Source organism: Centrocercus urophasianus, unplaced genomic scaffold (assembly GCF_019232065.1).
Source record: "Centrocercus urophasianus isolate 14NV4802_14NV808 unplaced genomic scaffold, USGS_Curo_1.0 seq_10, whole genome shotgun sequence".
Lineage (NCBI taxonomy): Eukaryota > Metazoa > Chordata > Aves > Galliformes > Phasianidae > Centrocercus > Centrocercus urophasianus.
The window spans coordinates 82,235,104-82,249,601 of NW_024884142.1; the positions used below are offsets into that span (position 1 = coordinate 82,235,104).

The 14,498-nt window shown below is 48.4% G+C and overlaps 1 protein-coding gene across 2 annotated transcripts in view; it reads left to right on the forward strand.

The window, feature by feature from the left end:
* Window positions 1–14,498, forward strand: part of VASH2 (vasohibin 2) — a 32,383-nt gene that overhangs the window by 2,441 nt on the left and 15,444 nt on the right. Inside the window, exons 2-4 of one of the 2 annotated variants that reach the window (XM_042811761.1) lie at window positions 299–381; window positions 7,678–7,766; window positions 9,356–9,412. In XM_042811761.1, the coding sequence (XP_042667695.1) occupies window positions 364–381; window positions 7,678–7,766; window positions 9,356–9,412 (164 nt within the window). In that variant the 5' untranslated portion in view covers window positions 299–363. Of the gene's footprint in view, window positions 1–298; window positions 382–5,024; window positions 5,194–7,677; window positions 7,767–9,355; window positions 9,413–14,498 lie in introns of those variants that run through there. The other variant, XM_042811673.1, reaches the window with a different exon arrangement.

The following is a 14,498-nucleotide window of genomic DNA, read 5'->3' on the forward strand; positions in this document are numbered from 1 at the left end:
TATATGAAATTAAAGTGTTAGCACCGACAGCTGAGTTGCACTATTCTGATGTAGTGGTTTCTCCTTTGGTTTGAAGAAGGTCTATGGAGAAAAAGTATGGCTGAGACCTGAAGCAGGGCTGTCCAAAAAGTCAGCTCCTCCAGGGTAGTGCAAAGATCAATTATTTTATTCTCAGATGATTAGTATTGATTCCCAGGACACGAGCTGAGGGCCAAGCAAGTCTGAAGGATCCAACTTCAAAGAAAGTAGAGTCGCTGTAAGAAAGTGATTTTAATTTTCGCCTTCCTTCTCCACACAGCTCTGAGCTACTTTCTCAAAAGAGATTAATCCTAGAAGGAGGCTGCAGTTCGTGCAGAGCATCAGATGCACCAGCCTCGTGTGGTAAGTCAATGCTAAGTTTCACTTGTATTTGGTTAGAACTGTATTCCTCTATGAAAGTACTTCTATGAAAGCTGTAGGCTTGTATTCCCAATTAGTGTTGCAATTTAAACGCTCCCACAGCTGGAAGGGAACAATCAGCAAATTATTATTGCCCTAAAGTTCATTCTTTGTCAGACACTTGGTTTTTCTTGAAAGAGAAGAAACTTCACCAGGTATGTGGGAGATGTGAAGGCATCCTGACTGTGAGTCAAAGCCATTCTCCAGAGAAAATGCTTTCTTTGTTTCTATAGCTGAGGGGTGCTGTATGTATCCAAAACTAACAAGTGGGATACACTTTCAGAAACTGGACTTTGCATGGTTAAAATCACAGGTAATGAATACTCTGTTTCCTATGCTAAGAAGGCTTCTTAGGGCTTGCTGGATTTCCTCCTTTCTGCCTTTGACAATGGACTTGCCTCATCTGACCCTGTTCTGAATTAGTATTTCTATCTTTGCTTAGACAGCATCTTTCAGAAGTCAAAGCAATAATATCTTGGACTTTGTATAATAAAGTACTTCAGCAGTCATATCAGTAAAAAATAGGTGAAATGTGGGCGATGTTTAGACGTGGTTTCTCATTAATGAGGTAGTGCCTGCTGAATATCAGGTAATGTCAGTATTTAGCCTCTAGGGTGCTGATTCTTAATCAGAGGGGAGAATCCTGAAATTGTTGGATCAGGTATAATAGGGACTGGACCACACATGTGGTCCTTATTCTTTTACTGGTTCTGGTGTCAAGAGAAAAGACATTAAAATGTTATGCTCCCCTTCCTATGTTTGTACATACTGATATTCTCCGTTATTTCCTTGGAAAATAGATTGGTTTCCTCAGAATAATTCATCAGCTAATTCAGAACAACTACCAGGTGCAGGAAGAAACCTGCTGAGGTGAGAATGGCTTGCCCTTGGCTTACTAACCAGCTCCATGCACTTCAGTTTGTATGTCTTGTGCTCCTAGAGTGCAGCTGAAATTCACTTAGGGGTCTATTGCTGAAAGCCTTCAATTCACATGGAAGCTAATGCTTAAAGCCTAAAGTTTCCATGCTTTTTCCTCTTATATTTGCTCAAAAAAAGTATCAAAAGGATAGAGGAGCCCTCAGAGGCTGAGCTTGACAAAGCCTCCCAGCCCTGACAGCTGATAGTGGAGACATGGAGATCCAGCAGCTTTTGGGAAGTGAAGAGTCTGGGGTGACTTTGCTCCAACATACTTCATCTGCTCTGCCACGGACTGTGAGGGTCTTGCTAGAGTAGCAGAATGAGTATGATTCATGTGATGGGGTGTAATATAGATGTATGAAAAAAAATCGTTTTGCTCCAAATGACTGTATTTCCTTTAAGACCTTTAACTTTTGAAATTTGACCGCAGTATTTGAACTTTATCCTCATCTGCAGACACTTCTGCAGTGTTTTGTCTACTGTTCAGTCATTGCTTTCTTGAGAAGGAGGAGTTTTAATCTGCAGAGCACTGGCATCCAATGAAGCTTGAAGTGCTGTTCCAGATCAAAAGCTGCTTGATGAAATCATCAGTGTTGCGGTGATATTTTGTCGTATAGTGGAATGAGAACAGTGAATCACACATTTCTTTGCAGGTTTCACAGAGCACTTTGGTCCTAGCGCTTGAAGCTGCTGGGCTTATGACAAGTTTTATTGCTAAACTTGATTACTTTTTCAGTCCACTCTCAAGTACTCCTGATCTTGAGCAGGCAGTGTTTGAATGGGATCCACTTCTCCCCTGGTACAGGAAGCAGTGACTCAGTACTCAAACACAGAGGCTTACTTTGGCAGGGAGCCTGTCCCGACTCTCACCTCAGCTCAACCACTCCAGTTCCCTTGTGACAAGGACTGGGGTGCTGCCAATTGCTGAAGGGATGGAAGCGATCTGGTGTCAGAGGACCAGGTCTTTTTTTTGTTTTTGTTTTTTTTTTTTTAGCAACTGCCTTTCTTTGCTACCTGTACTGCTGTTATGCAGTTTCCCTGAGCAAAGCGGTGGTGTGGAGTGGTTCACCCTGCACCTGAAGGTTGTGAAGGAAGTGAGCAGTCCAAAAAAGATGGCTTTTGTAGATTTATGGAAGGTTACTGTAGTGTTTCCTTGTTTTTTACGAGCAGATATTGTAGAGAGTGAATCATATGCTGGCAAGTGAGACCTTCACAACAAGTTGTGTTAATGCAGACATTTCCCCAGACTGGGAGCAAAGCCTTAGAGCAAGACAGCAATGCAGGCTGGCCAGGACATGGTGGGATGCTGCTCAGTAGCAGAGATCTCCACTGTACCTAGTGCTATTAGCTGTCAGTCAGCAAGGTGACCATAATGGGAACAGGGTGGGCAGGGCTGTGCTGCTGTTGGCAGGGCTAGTAAAGATTTCTGGGGAGCGTGCTGGAGTGAAATTATATGCTAGCCCTGATGTGTTGTATTTTCCTGCCACTTTGGTTTCCTGTGCTGGAAACCTTGCATGTTGCATTAGACTGAGATCAGGTAGAGCCTCATTAAGCAAACCCAACTAAATTAGCACTAATGATGTGTTGTGGTAGAGTTAGTGCAGGAGGCCTTGGACCTGGTCAAGTCCCTGGACCTGGTCAGGTGGAAATCAAAAGGCATTGCTGATGTTCTTCATTGCTAAAGCTGAAGCAGTTTGATGCTGTTGTGCTGTGCTGGTGCAGTGCAAAACAAACAAGAGTTTCCAGAAAGGGTTGTTTGGGGGGGAGTACTCCAAAGCAGCATACCCTCAAATCTTCCTTTCATAGCTTGCTTTTTTTTTTTTTTTTTTTTTTTGAGATCTACTTTACATTTTTATTTTACCAGCTTTTATGATCACAGTGATTTATACATAAAGTTATCACTCTTAGTGGTTATGCAAACCACTCCTGCAAACTTGCCATTAACATATTACCATGGTGACATCCTTATCACCATTTAACCTTGCAGTTCATTACTAAGCAAATCCCATTCCAGTGTGACTTCCAGGTCAGGACAAAAAGCCCAAACAAATGAGTCTTATCTTCCTCTTCAGGCCCTGAGTGAGTTTTTCCAGGAAATGGCCTGAGTTTTGCACATCCATCATGCAGTTATGTCAGGCAAACTTTCCAGACCCCATTCTTTTGTTTCCATAGAATCACAGAATCACCAAGTTTGGAAAAAACCTCCAAAATTATGTAGTCCAACTGTCCATCTACCACTACTAACCCTAAAACCATGTCCCTTTGTACAACATCTGAACGTTTCTTGAGCAATTCCAGTGAGGGTGACTTCACCACCTCCCTGGGCAGCCTGTTCCAGCACCTGACCACTCCTCTCCCAGCAACTGCAATGGGCTTTGTGGGTGCAGTGGGCAACAGGGGTTCATGTTGTTCTTAGCAGAGAGAGCAGCTCCCCCTTTTCTTAGTTTAGGGCTCCCTGCACGCTTGTGGGAAAACTTCCAGGAAGCAGCGCCGATCCTGATATCACCTTGCTGCTATGGTGCAATTAAGAGCCATTAATTTTCCTTCTGTTGGTTGTGTAATAGCACTGCAGGGTGTTCTGAATGCTGTGTGTGAATGAGTCTGCAATTGGAAATAATGAAGGTTAGAACCTTCTTGCATGACTTAATGATCAAATTAGTTCGTTTGACCCAGAAAGCAACTGCGGTGGCACCAAGCTCTGTGTTAGGAAAAGGACCACAGGTTAAGAGTGCTGCTCAGCCCTGTTACTTGAAGAAGGGACCGCAGTGCCCTCTGAGAGGCTCTGAGGCGTGGATGCCCCTGGTAGGCAGGGTCCTGTTTGGCTCTGGCTGACAGCCTTTCTCCAGTCTTCCTGACACCAGCCTCCAGCTGAGATGCCGACAGAAGGGTAGGGGTCACAGGGGACGCCAGCTCCTGCGGGAGGCCGTTAGCAGAAGGCTGGCATACACCCAGGGCTGCTGAGAGCCTTCGTGGAGTGGACAGGGCGCGGCACGGCTCACCCCAGCCTCTGGGCGGCTGAGGGGACGGCTCTCCTCGCTCGCTTGGCGCCACCTACTGGGCTTAGTTGGCGCGTGGGATTTCTGTTATTAGGCAGCTAATTCGGGGCGCATTCGGGCTGGGCACGGCTCTCTGAAGGGCCGCGGGGCCAGGCAGCCCTGGGGCGGGAGGCTCGGGTGTCAATCCTGTCGCAGCCCCCGGGCACGGTACCCGGACCGCCGGGGGGCGCCATCGTCGCGGCCGCGCCGGGAAGCATCTCCGCCAATTGTTTCTTCGCCCGTCTCCTGGTCCCGCCCTTCTTTGTTGGGGCCGCCAATAGGAGCACGCTGAAGGCGGGCGGCAGGCCCGTAGCGTGGTAACGGCGGGGCGGCATGGAGCGGCGAGCCCGCAGAGCGGCTGGGGTGCCCGGACAGTGGGGCTCAGGGTACCGCGCGGGGGGCGGGTAGCCGCCGTTAGGGCTGGGGTCTCGGCGCGCGCGAGCGCACGTTTATACCCATCTCTATTGATAGAGGGGGGCGGCGGGGCCCGGTCGCCCCCCACCCGGGGCATGGCGGCAGGGCCATGACGGGAGCGGCGGGCGGCGGCGGCCCCCGCCGGGCGTCGGCTGCGGCCAAGGGCGGGGGCCGCTCCCGGAGCGCTCAGCCGCGGGCGGTGGGCAGCAGCGGCGGCGGCTCGGAGGAGGAGGAGCAGCGGGACGGCGGGATGCTGTTCCTTGTCAACAAGAGCGGCTTCCCGCTGGACGGGCAGACCTGGGAGCGGATGTGGGGGCACGTGGAGCGGGTGCACCCCGACGGCAGCGCCGTGGCCGCCGCCATCCGCAGCGCCGCCTGCCTGGCCCGGGTAAGGCTGCGGGGCGGTGGGAAGGGACTGCGCGGACCTCCTGCGACCCGCTGCGCCGGGTCCGTGCCCGCTGCCGAGCTGCCTCGGCGCCCGCTGGCCGGAGAGGGTGGGCCCTGGGCCGGCGGGACGGTGCGCGCAGACCGTAATGAATGACGAGCCCTGGGATCGAGTCTGCCGGCTTTGTCCGCGCTGGGTAACGGAGCGCTCGCTCTGTGCACGGCGGCCTCCTGCTCCTAATGGGGTGAGGTGAGACGGTGGAAGGCAGTTCCATGCGGGCTGCCCGCAGCGAGCCGGGACCTGGCGTTCCGGGCATAGGGCGGTCGCTGGCCGCGCTGCGCCGTTCGGAGCATCGGCCCTCGCGCTGCAGCGGCCGTGCTGTCTGTGGAGGCGTCGCTGCTTAGAAATAGCGATGCAGGGTCAAGGTTTCCCGTTGCTCCACTGCCGAATCCTACTTGCTTTATAAATGCGCGATCCACAGCGCTGTGTCTCCACTCGGCAGCCCTGACTTCCCCACTTGTACGTACAGAGCTGCTGTGCTGGCGGGCTGGGACCGGTCCTCTGCAGGGCTGTGCTTTGAGGAGTAGGACAATGCCAGGCAGCAAATGCTGTGACATAATGACAGTCCTGGCAGGAGTTTCCCTGGCCTGAGCCTGGTGTAAAGTGTGACCAGAGGAAACGGAGGGGCTCTTTGCAGATAGACAAGAGTAGGGATGGGAGCTACAGCTCTTCTTCTGTTCCCTCTCGTTTTCCACCACTGCCTGTGCCCCATCTCCGTAGGTACTTCTAGAAACCAGGGATGAACCTGTGGTTAGGAAGCTGGGAACTGTGGAATTTTTCATGCTGCCTGATCTTTGAGAGTGTACGGCACCTTCTGGGGTGTGCTCGGTCCTTTGTGCTTCCAGTGGCGTTAAGCAGGAGCTGCATGCTGCTCAGAAACATGCACGGATTGAGCTCTAAGCAAGTGGAGCTCTGCCCACTGACCTAGGACACAGCTGGCCCAGATCAGCTTGCCTGGCTGTGGTGTGACCAATGTGGGCCAGGTGCCTGCATAGCCACATTTGTGCCTGGGACTGGCCCAAGATGCAGAGCAGTCCAGAACCCTTTGTGCTGCAAGCTCTTATGGTGCTGTGGTGATCTTGTTCCACGTGTACCTCACACACATGTGTGAAAGACATTGACATGGAAGGTTTCAGCACCAAAAGCTCAGGCCTGGCCCAGGCCAGCCCAGCCCTGATAATTGGGATGCCTGCACTGCGTGTAGCGAGGGCTGTGAGTCCCAGCACCCATCCTGTCCCCAGCAGCTGGGGGCCTAAAGGCTCTTCAGCAGTCCAGCTCCGGTAGGTTGAGTGAGGGCCACCCCACTGCCTCGATGTGTTGTGCATGTGCAGTGCAGGCAGGTTTTTATCTTAAAGGAGAGTCTGTATGGGATTGAGAGCAGCAGCAGTTACATCTGGAAACCTTCATTCACTTTTTTTTTTTTTTTTTTTTTACTATTTCTGCTCTTGAAACTTGAGCCCTGTCTCAGTGATTCATCCAAGCCAAAGGGGTAGGGGGTGGAAGGAATTTGTGAAACTGAAGAACTACCTCTAATGAAGAGTGTATGCCTGGAAATTTGTACTAAGAAATGCTCACCATCCCCACTCATGACTTGTTGTGGCAGCAGAGCTGTCTGCGTGGTTACCATATCTCTTGCTGCACTGAGGAAGCTAGCAGCACACTGGAGCCGCAGCCGTCTGTCTGCTTCCCACTTAAAACACATTTTTGTGTGTCAGTAGTGTGAGTCTCTTCCTACCCCTTTTCCAAGGCCTGTGTACTGTCTGACAGTAGTAGCGAGCTGAATGTGGGTGCCGATTTCCTTGGCAGGCGCTTGTCACAAAGCAAACAGTGAGCAGCTCACTCAGAACGGAGGTGGGAGCCTGGGCAGCCAGGTCCATGAGAGGGAGGCTCCACCTGTTTTTATAGATGCTGACCCCTTGTTTTGCAGCCTTGCCCCTGGGAGATGACAAGGAGCTGCCCCTTCCCTGTGTTGCTGTGGGCTGAGGAGCCACATAGCTGTGGGGATTAGATGTGGATTGAGGGCCTGGCTTCTGATGGTGCTTTGGCACCAGCTGATGCCTTAGGGGATTTCTGAAAAAATCCCATTATGGTACAGTCTCTATCTCTAAGTGTCTTAATACCATTAGCTATCTGGTGCCCTCAGATGGCCTTTTGGCCCTACCGATCCCTGCCTGGCAAGTGCTGGGATTGTGTTTCTGTGAGGAGCCTGTGTGTGTGGGCTGCACAGGCACAGGTCCTGTCCTGTCCCCACGCTGCAGGGTGTGGGCAGTCCCTGTCACAAGTGGGATGGCTTTCTCCTGTGCCCGAGTTCACTAAGGTGGGAGTCATGTGCTGCAAAGCTGCATGGTGTTAAGTGCCTTCATCTGTCTTAGTCAGCCTCCTGTGAGGAGTGGTAGCTGGCTGACCTCTTCTTCTTTCTGTGCCCAGCCCTCGGTTCCGCCCGTGCCCAATTACAAGCTCTCCATGTCCATCCCAGAATGGCTGCAGGCAATACAGACCTACATGAAGATGCTGCAGTATCCTCTGCACAGTGCGTACTCTTGCAAAGAAGGCTGATGTGTCCAGCATGGAGCGCTGCCTCATGGGTTAGCAGGGTTTACTGGAGCTGGTCACAAGGGCTGAGGATCATCGGGGGTGAAGGGACAACTCTCAGCACTGCTACAGACTTCTTGAGCCTTTTCTGAGGAGCATAATGAGCCACAGCAAAGCAGGAGCCATGGGAGGGAGGGAGAGATTTTGCAGCATGCATCTGCATTCTAGCCCTGCAGCCTGCCCCTGGGACAGCTGTATTAAGAGAGGGGTAACAAGGAAGGGCCCTGTCCACATGTCTCAGCTGCTTGGAGTTTTCTTTGGAGCGGCATACATCAACCTGGCCTCCCTGCTGCTTTGTCGCTGCCCTGTGCCCAATAGCCAACCCTTCCCCACACAGATAGTGCTGGGGGAAGCTGCTGGCCTGGATGCTGACTTGGCTGCTCTTTTCTGTTTGCTTTTTTTCTAAACTCTCCCTCTGTGTGTGTGTGCGCTCTGGGGGAAGCAGTGAAGATGAGGAATGAACGTGAAGTCCTGGTAAGGATTAGGAAGGGATCTGGGTGGCAGCTGGAGGAGCATCCAAAAATAGCAGGGCAGAGGTTGGGATCAAAGCCTGGGCAGCAGCTGCAGGGCAGGCACTGCTGTGCAGCCCCCCTTGGGCAGAGAGAGCTACAGGGAGGAGGGCTGCACAGAAGGGGAGGCCATGTCACACAGCTCAAAAAAACACCATCTTTTCCTCCAGTGGTTTTGAAGTGCTGCACTTTGCTATGGAGGAGGAACAAGTCTCAGAGGTTGGGTTTGGCTCTGTGTTCAAAAAGGCTTCAAAGTGTGCTGGGACTGGGGAGCAGGATCCTGGCTTCCTTTGAGGGCTGAAGGAGGCTGTATGTTTTCAGAGCACTCTGTGAAAGGGTCTCATGAATTAAGTTTCAAAAGTGGGTGGGAGGGAAGAAAGTTTTTTGTTTGTTTGTTTTCCTGGAAGTCTCTGAACTCTAATTAATGTCAGTTCTGAGCATCCTGATGCAAGCTGAAGATTTGTATAGCAATGGTCACACAGCCAGCAGCTGTGCTGGTTGTACCGTGCTGGGGTTTGGTTGGTGGGTGGCTGTCCTCTGGCATCCTTCATGATGAGCTCCCATGTGCTCGTGGTGTTAACTTTTGTTCTTGAGTTGCACTTAGGTGGCTAGTTCCATTTTAAGTGCATTGTGTACTTTAGGGAGTGATTTATATTTCCTAAGTGTAAATAGATGTATTGCCATGCAGCTGATTTACAGGCTGACTGAGTTAAAACTTACAAAAGGAAATCAGTTCTTTGAAACAGTGGATTATGTTGTTTGGTTTGGGCTCTTGCTTGAAGGGGAGACTTTTTTCAAACTATAACCCATTTTTTTTCAAATGCAACCCAGCGGCAAATGGGAGCTAGAGGAAAAGAGAATTCACATCTCCCAAATGCCAAGTGTGTCATATTAGACAAGTGACCTTTTTGCTCAATTCTCCATCTAATGCTGATTAATATGTCATGAATTGTGATTTTATTGTTTGTCTGTTTAAGTTGCTTTCCTTAACATACAAAATTCAGATACAATCACACGGGAACTCAGTTCTTCGAGATCAGAAAATCCAGACCTCTAAGTGGGTAAGTGTCTTTGGAGCTGGTATACTGTCATGCTCCCCCATACGTACTGAGGGCACTCAGCTGATGCAAAGCAATGTAGCGGTGTGGGAGCTCTCTAGTGCCACTGTCTGTCCTGGCACAGCCAGGGCTGTGTGTCACTACCTTTGCAAGGAGAGTCCCAGCTTGCTGCCTCCTGGGACAAGGATCCATAGCAAGCCAGCAAGGGGGAGGGCTGAACATGCTCAGTATCCACGCTGTAGCTGGCCAAGCTTGTATGTACAGGGCTGGGAAAATTCAATTCTTGTTTGTTGGTTTTGGGCTGGGAGGGCTGGGCTGTTTTTATGGAAACTATATAAGTCTTGTTATTCTGGTTTGCACTATAATACCATTGCTGATGGTAGGAAGAGATCAACTGTGCACATTGCTGCAGAAATCTTAATGTTGTCGTGGGCTCAGTTATTTCACCTTTGAGGATCACAAGGAATAGCTCAAGTCGTGGTCTTGGTTCTCCCTTTGCTGGTCCTCTTGTCATTCCTTCCACCTGGTGTGGATGACAGTGAGTTGCATAATACGAATATGAACATGTGTGCAGGGAGTGTGGCAACAGAGTTGGGACCTCTTGCACGTAAGAGCTGTATCATGGTTACGACAGATCTTTGAAAGGACCCAGTAACTTGGCAGATTGGGGTGGGTGGTGATGTTGACAACGTTGTGCCTTTTTAATAGGGCAAAATTTAGACAAGCAGAATGTAATGACTCCTGTAGGCTGTCCCGTCTAGCTCTCCTCAGCTGTCTGTCACTAATAGTGTGTTGCTGTAAATTTCTTTTCCCATCACAGGTCTAGACTTCAAGTTTTCATCTTGCCGACAGCAATCTTTCCCACTTCCTTTCTCTATGTAGCTTTACTGTACTGGTGGAACTTGTTTAGAAGAAATCTTGTGCTTTGAATGATGAATGGGTTTATAGACTCTTAAACCAGTTTTCAGGCTGGTCATTCATTTTTAAAGTTGTCCCATTACTTTTATCCAAGGAAGTGGAGAACGAGATGAACTCACTACTTTAAATGGCTGTGTTCTCTTGGGCTTGATGATAGTCTGGCTTATGAGGATGGTGCTTTTTCTTTAAAATGAATCAGCGTGGAGGCGTAATCAGGGCTCTGGATCCTCTTCTAAGTGGTCTTATTTCCTCCATTTATCTGCCTTTAATGTTTGGGGGCTTAGGTACTCGTGTTTGGCTTCTCTCCTTGTTGCAGTGACTTCTGAGCAATCTAATTTGTGGTGACAGGATTTCAGAAGAGCTACAGCGAGGGCCTCTGGAAATGGTCTGGCTAGTAGGAGCTGGTTTGCCAGGCACAGTTGTCTTCCTTTCTCTTCCATTAGACTTGTACGGTGTGAGCTGCTAAGCCTGCACTGGTTTGCTCCTTGACATAGTGGACAGGGGTAGGCCTGGCACAGGATGTGTGTAGGATCCCTCACTTGCTTTTGAAATAAGGCAGAAGCTTGCTGACAAAGCAAGGTTTGTATTTGCAAGTGGATCTGGCAAGATGCTGCACTATCCATTTCTACCAACTCTTGGAAGCTGAGACTGTTACCAGAGTCGTGATTTATTGCTGCTGAGCATATTGTTTATTTCCTATTGTAAAGGCTCAGGCTAATGAAAGTACGAGACCTCTGGCAGCCTGACTTCATGAGAGTGGTGGCTGGACACAAAGAAGTAGAGTGCTAGGTAGAAATGATGAATATTCATAAATTCACGTGAAAGTGTCCTAAAGCAGCTGGAGCATATTAATGAGTATTTCTGTTATGGAGGGAGGACTATTATGGAGATTTACTGTCAGCATCAATGCAGTACATGAGAGAATAAAAATGTCTGGCTGGGCTTAGGAAGGAGAGCATAAATTATCCATAGGAACACGTAACGTTAAGCAATGCAGGCTTGATACAGCTCTGCCTTTATAATCCCTTTTATGAAGAAGTCAGTTAGCTATCAACTTGCATCTAGACTGCCTGGCGCCCTGTGAATTTGTCTGGACTCAAACGACGCTTCTGAAAATGTTAGATTGTGCTGGTATGGCTTTGTAAGGGGTGGGAGAGATGTGATCCTGAAAGCTGTGTGTTGTTCCTATTGTATTGGCAGCGTGTGTGTGAAACTGGACCTTACCTTGCCTGGGTTTGCTGTACTTGTACAGAACCCAGATTTACAGGTGTAGCATGGATGTTCCTGACCCAGGGCAATGTCCTTGGTTTAGGTTTTGTGGTGTGCCCTTTTATATTGGGGAAGTAAAGGACACTCAGTGGAGTTCTGATATCTGGTAGGTGTGAGAGTGAGGCTGGGATATTTGTGTTTCAGGCACTTACTGATAGGACTGGTTTTCTTTTTTTCATCCAGGATTATACTGGCAGAACTTACATTACAGCTTCTGTTTGTACAACTCTGATTTAAAAATTGGTTGTTCTTTAGTCATCACTCTTTAAAGATCCCAAGAACGGATCATGTAAGAGCTTCAGAAAAACAAAATTTCCAGATATTTAATGAAGTCTATGAATGTTAATTCAGTGCTAACACACTTTTATTACTGGCTGTACAACAGGCGATAAACCCTCTGCAGGCTTCTGTTCTAGGATACAGATGTGAGCCACAATGTGGAGCAAGCATCTCTGCTCTGCACAGAGTAATGGGGACAGTGTAGGGAGGTGTGATATTGCAGTGTTCCCTTCATTCAGTGTCCTGTTGGTCACTGTAACTCCAGCTGAAGCAGTAAGATAAAATAAAATAAAAAAGCAATGGATTGTGGGTGCTTTGAGAAATGACAGAGATGCCTCTGGGACGTGAAGGTAGAGCCATTCTGTGGCAGCAGACAGTCGATGGCAAGAGGAGTCAATAGGAGCAGACACATGGAATCTATGTAACCAAATAGTAAGGAGGAGAAAAACCACAATACTGTTTCAACACACCGTATTATTAAGAAACCCTGATGGGGCTGCAAGGGAAAATGGGCTCATCCCATTTCCAAACAATAGACTGCAAAGGCTTTTAAACATCTGCTTCTTTCTCACGCTGCTATAGTCAGCATGTGGGAGAAGTCCTTTCACCACTGACACAAACTGGTGGTGAGAAGATCCTTGAGAAAGGTGGCTGCACTGCTTTATATCTGTTTACTCCTGCTTGTACTTTTCACTTCTCTTTTTGTTTTGTTTGGGAAGAGTAAACCTGTCAGGAGCCTCTGAGAAGCCAAGAAGAGGGAAGTTCAGTGGGCCTTGTGCAAGTCCTGATGCCTGGAGAAAGAGAATTTAGTAGGAAATATGTGGGAGGATTTTATTATGAGATTTACTGACATCTGTAGAAACCTTGGCGAGGAAAAATGGTTCAGTGCTCCTTAGCGTGTTCATCTCTGAGTGAGTGTGGTGGGCCCCTGCTGGTGAGGTCCTCTAGCACTGGGCGTGCTAACAGGTTTGAAGCTTTTTCTAACCCATATGTGAGATAGGAAGGGTGGTTAAGAACCAGGGAGCAAAAGGCATTTGTGTTTCACGTGATGTGCTGCAGTCGTGTCAATGGAAAGCGTTCTAAAATGGCAGGCACTAGTCCTCAGTGCAGGAACCAAGGGTGATAATTCTAATGGGCACCTAAAAACACTGAAATAGATTGGAGTCAGTTTACAAGGAGATGTTGCCGTGGACCTGGAGGGAGAAGCATGCAGCCTGTTCATGTTAGCTGTGCTTATCAGGGGCAGAAGTGTTAACTGTGGTCTGGGACAGATACCTGCCTGGCAGATTTTAGGTAATGGTGTAAACACAGCAAAGAGGGAAGTTATATTGTGCTAGTTCCCAGCTGCCCAATATGAGATTGCAAGTACCACACTGGAGAATTGTGGATGTGGAATCTGTTGAGATGACTGGAAGGATTTAAAAGTCCCATAGACAAACCCTGCACAGAAAAGAAATCAAAGCACATTTCTCTTTTTATTTTTCCCTTGCTTAAATCTTCATTAACAAATTTAATCGCGTAGTATTTCTCATCACAGTTAGTACATGTGACAGTGTGGTCAGAATTCAGGAGTGAAATCAAACAAGGAAAGGACAAGCCAAAGAGCACTTGTAATTAGTTGTTTTCAAATAAGCTGGATGCAGCGTAGGTTGTTCTAGGTGACTTAGCTGACAAGCAGCCTGCAAACCATTTGTGCTTTGGTTACAGTGTGTAGGAAGGATGAGTGGTGTGGCTGGAAACAGGAAGGCAGTGATACCAGCCTGTTAGTGGAGGGGGAAAAAAAGCCTAAGAGAAAACTCTGAAACTGTGGTCTAGAAACTTCCAATTTTTCTGCAGTCTCAGGAAAAAGCTCTAGCACAAATAATCAAGTGTCTGGGACATGATAAAGCTGTAAGGCAACATGAATTTAATTTGACACATTTTATCTCTATGAGATTGTAAAGGCTTGTGTGCATAAGGGAGGAGTTGCAGAAGTGATCGCTTTAGTATGGCTGTTGGTAGCTTCCAGGTAAGGCAGGGGCGTCCAGCCTAAATAAAACGATTCTGACACAGGGACCCACACTGGTGAAAAGCTGCACTCAGGAAGTGGCATGCAGACAACAGCTTGTTCTTGGTCTGGCAGAGCTTGTCAGTTGAGGTGTGCAGTATCTGTCCTAGGTCAATTGTTTTTTTCATTAATGGTGTGGATAAGACTAATTGTTTGCTAATTAATGTGCTTTGCACTTCAAGCTGAACAAAGTGACAAGACTTTGTAAGATTGAACCAGGATTCAGAGTGGTTTTGAAGAGTAGGAGTGGATTGGAGCAAACAGGTGGTATTTTAGTAAGGACAGTTGCAGAGTATGGTTTTGGGAATCTTCAACTGTGAGGATACATGACACAGAAGGAGAGGCTGGTTTTGCAGAGAAGGATCTGATTTTAGGTATTGATTTTTAAAGACATTCAGTGTGAGTCAGCAGGGCCAACAACATACTGAGTTGAGTTGCAAAAATATAGTTGAATTGAAAAGATAATTAGTGTTTGTATTGGAGTGGTGGGATCAAGTAAAGGGCTACAAGTGAAAAGAGAACAAAAGGAAAGCAAGAAACGTTGCCCAAGGTCTAGAAAACATGACTTATGGCAAA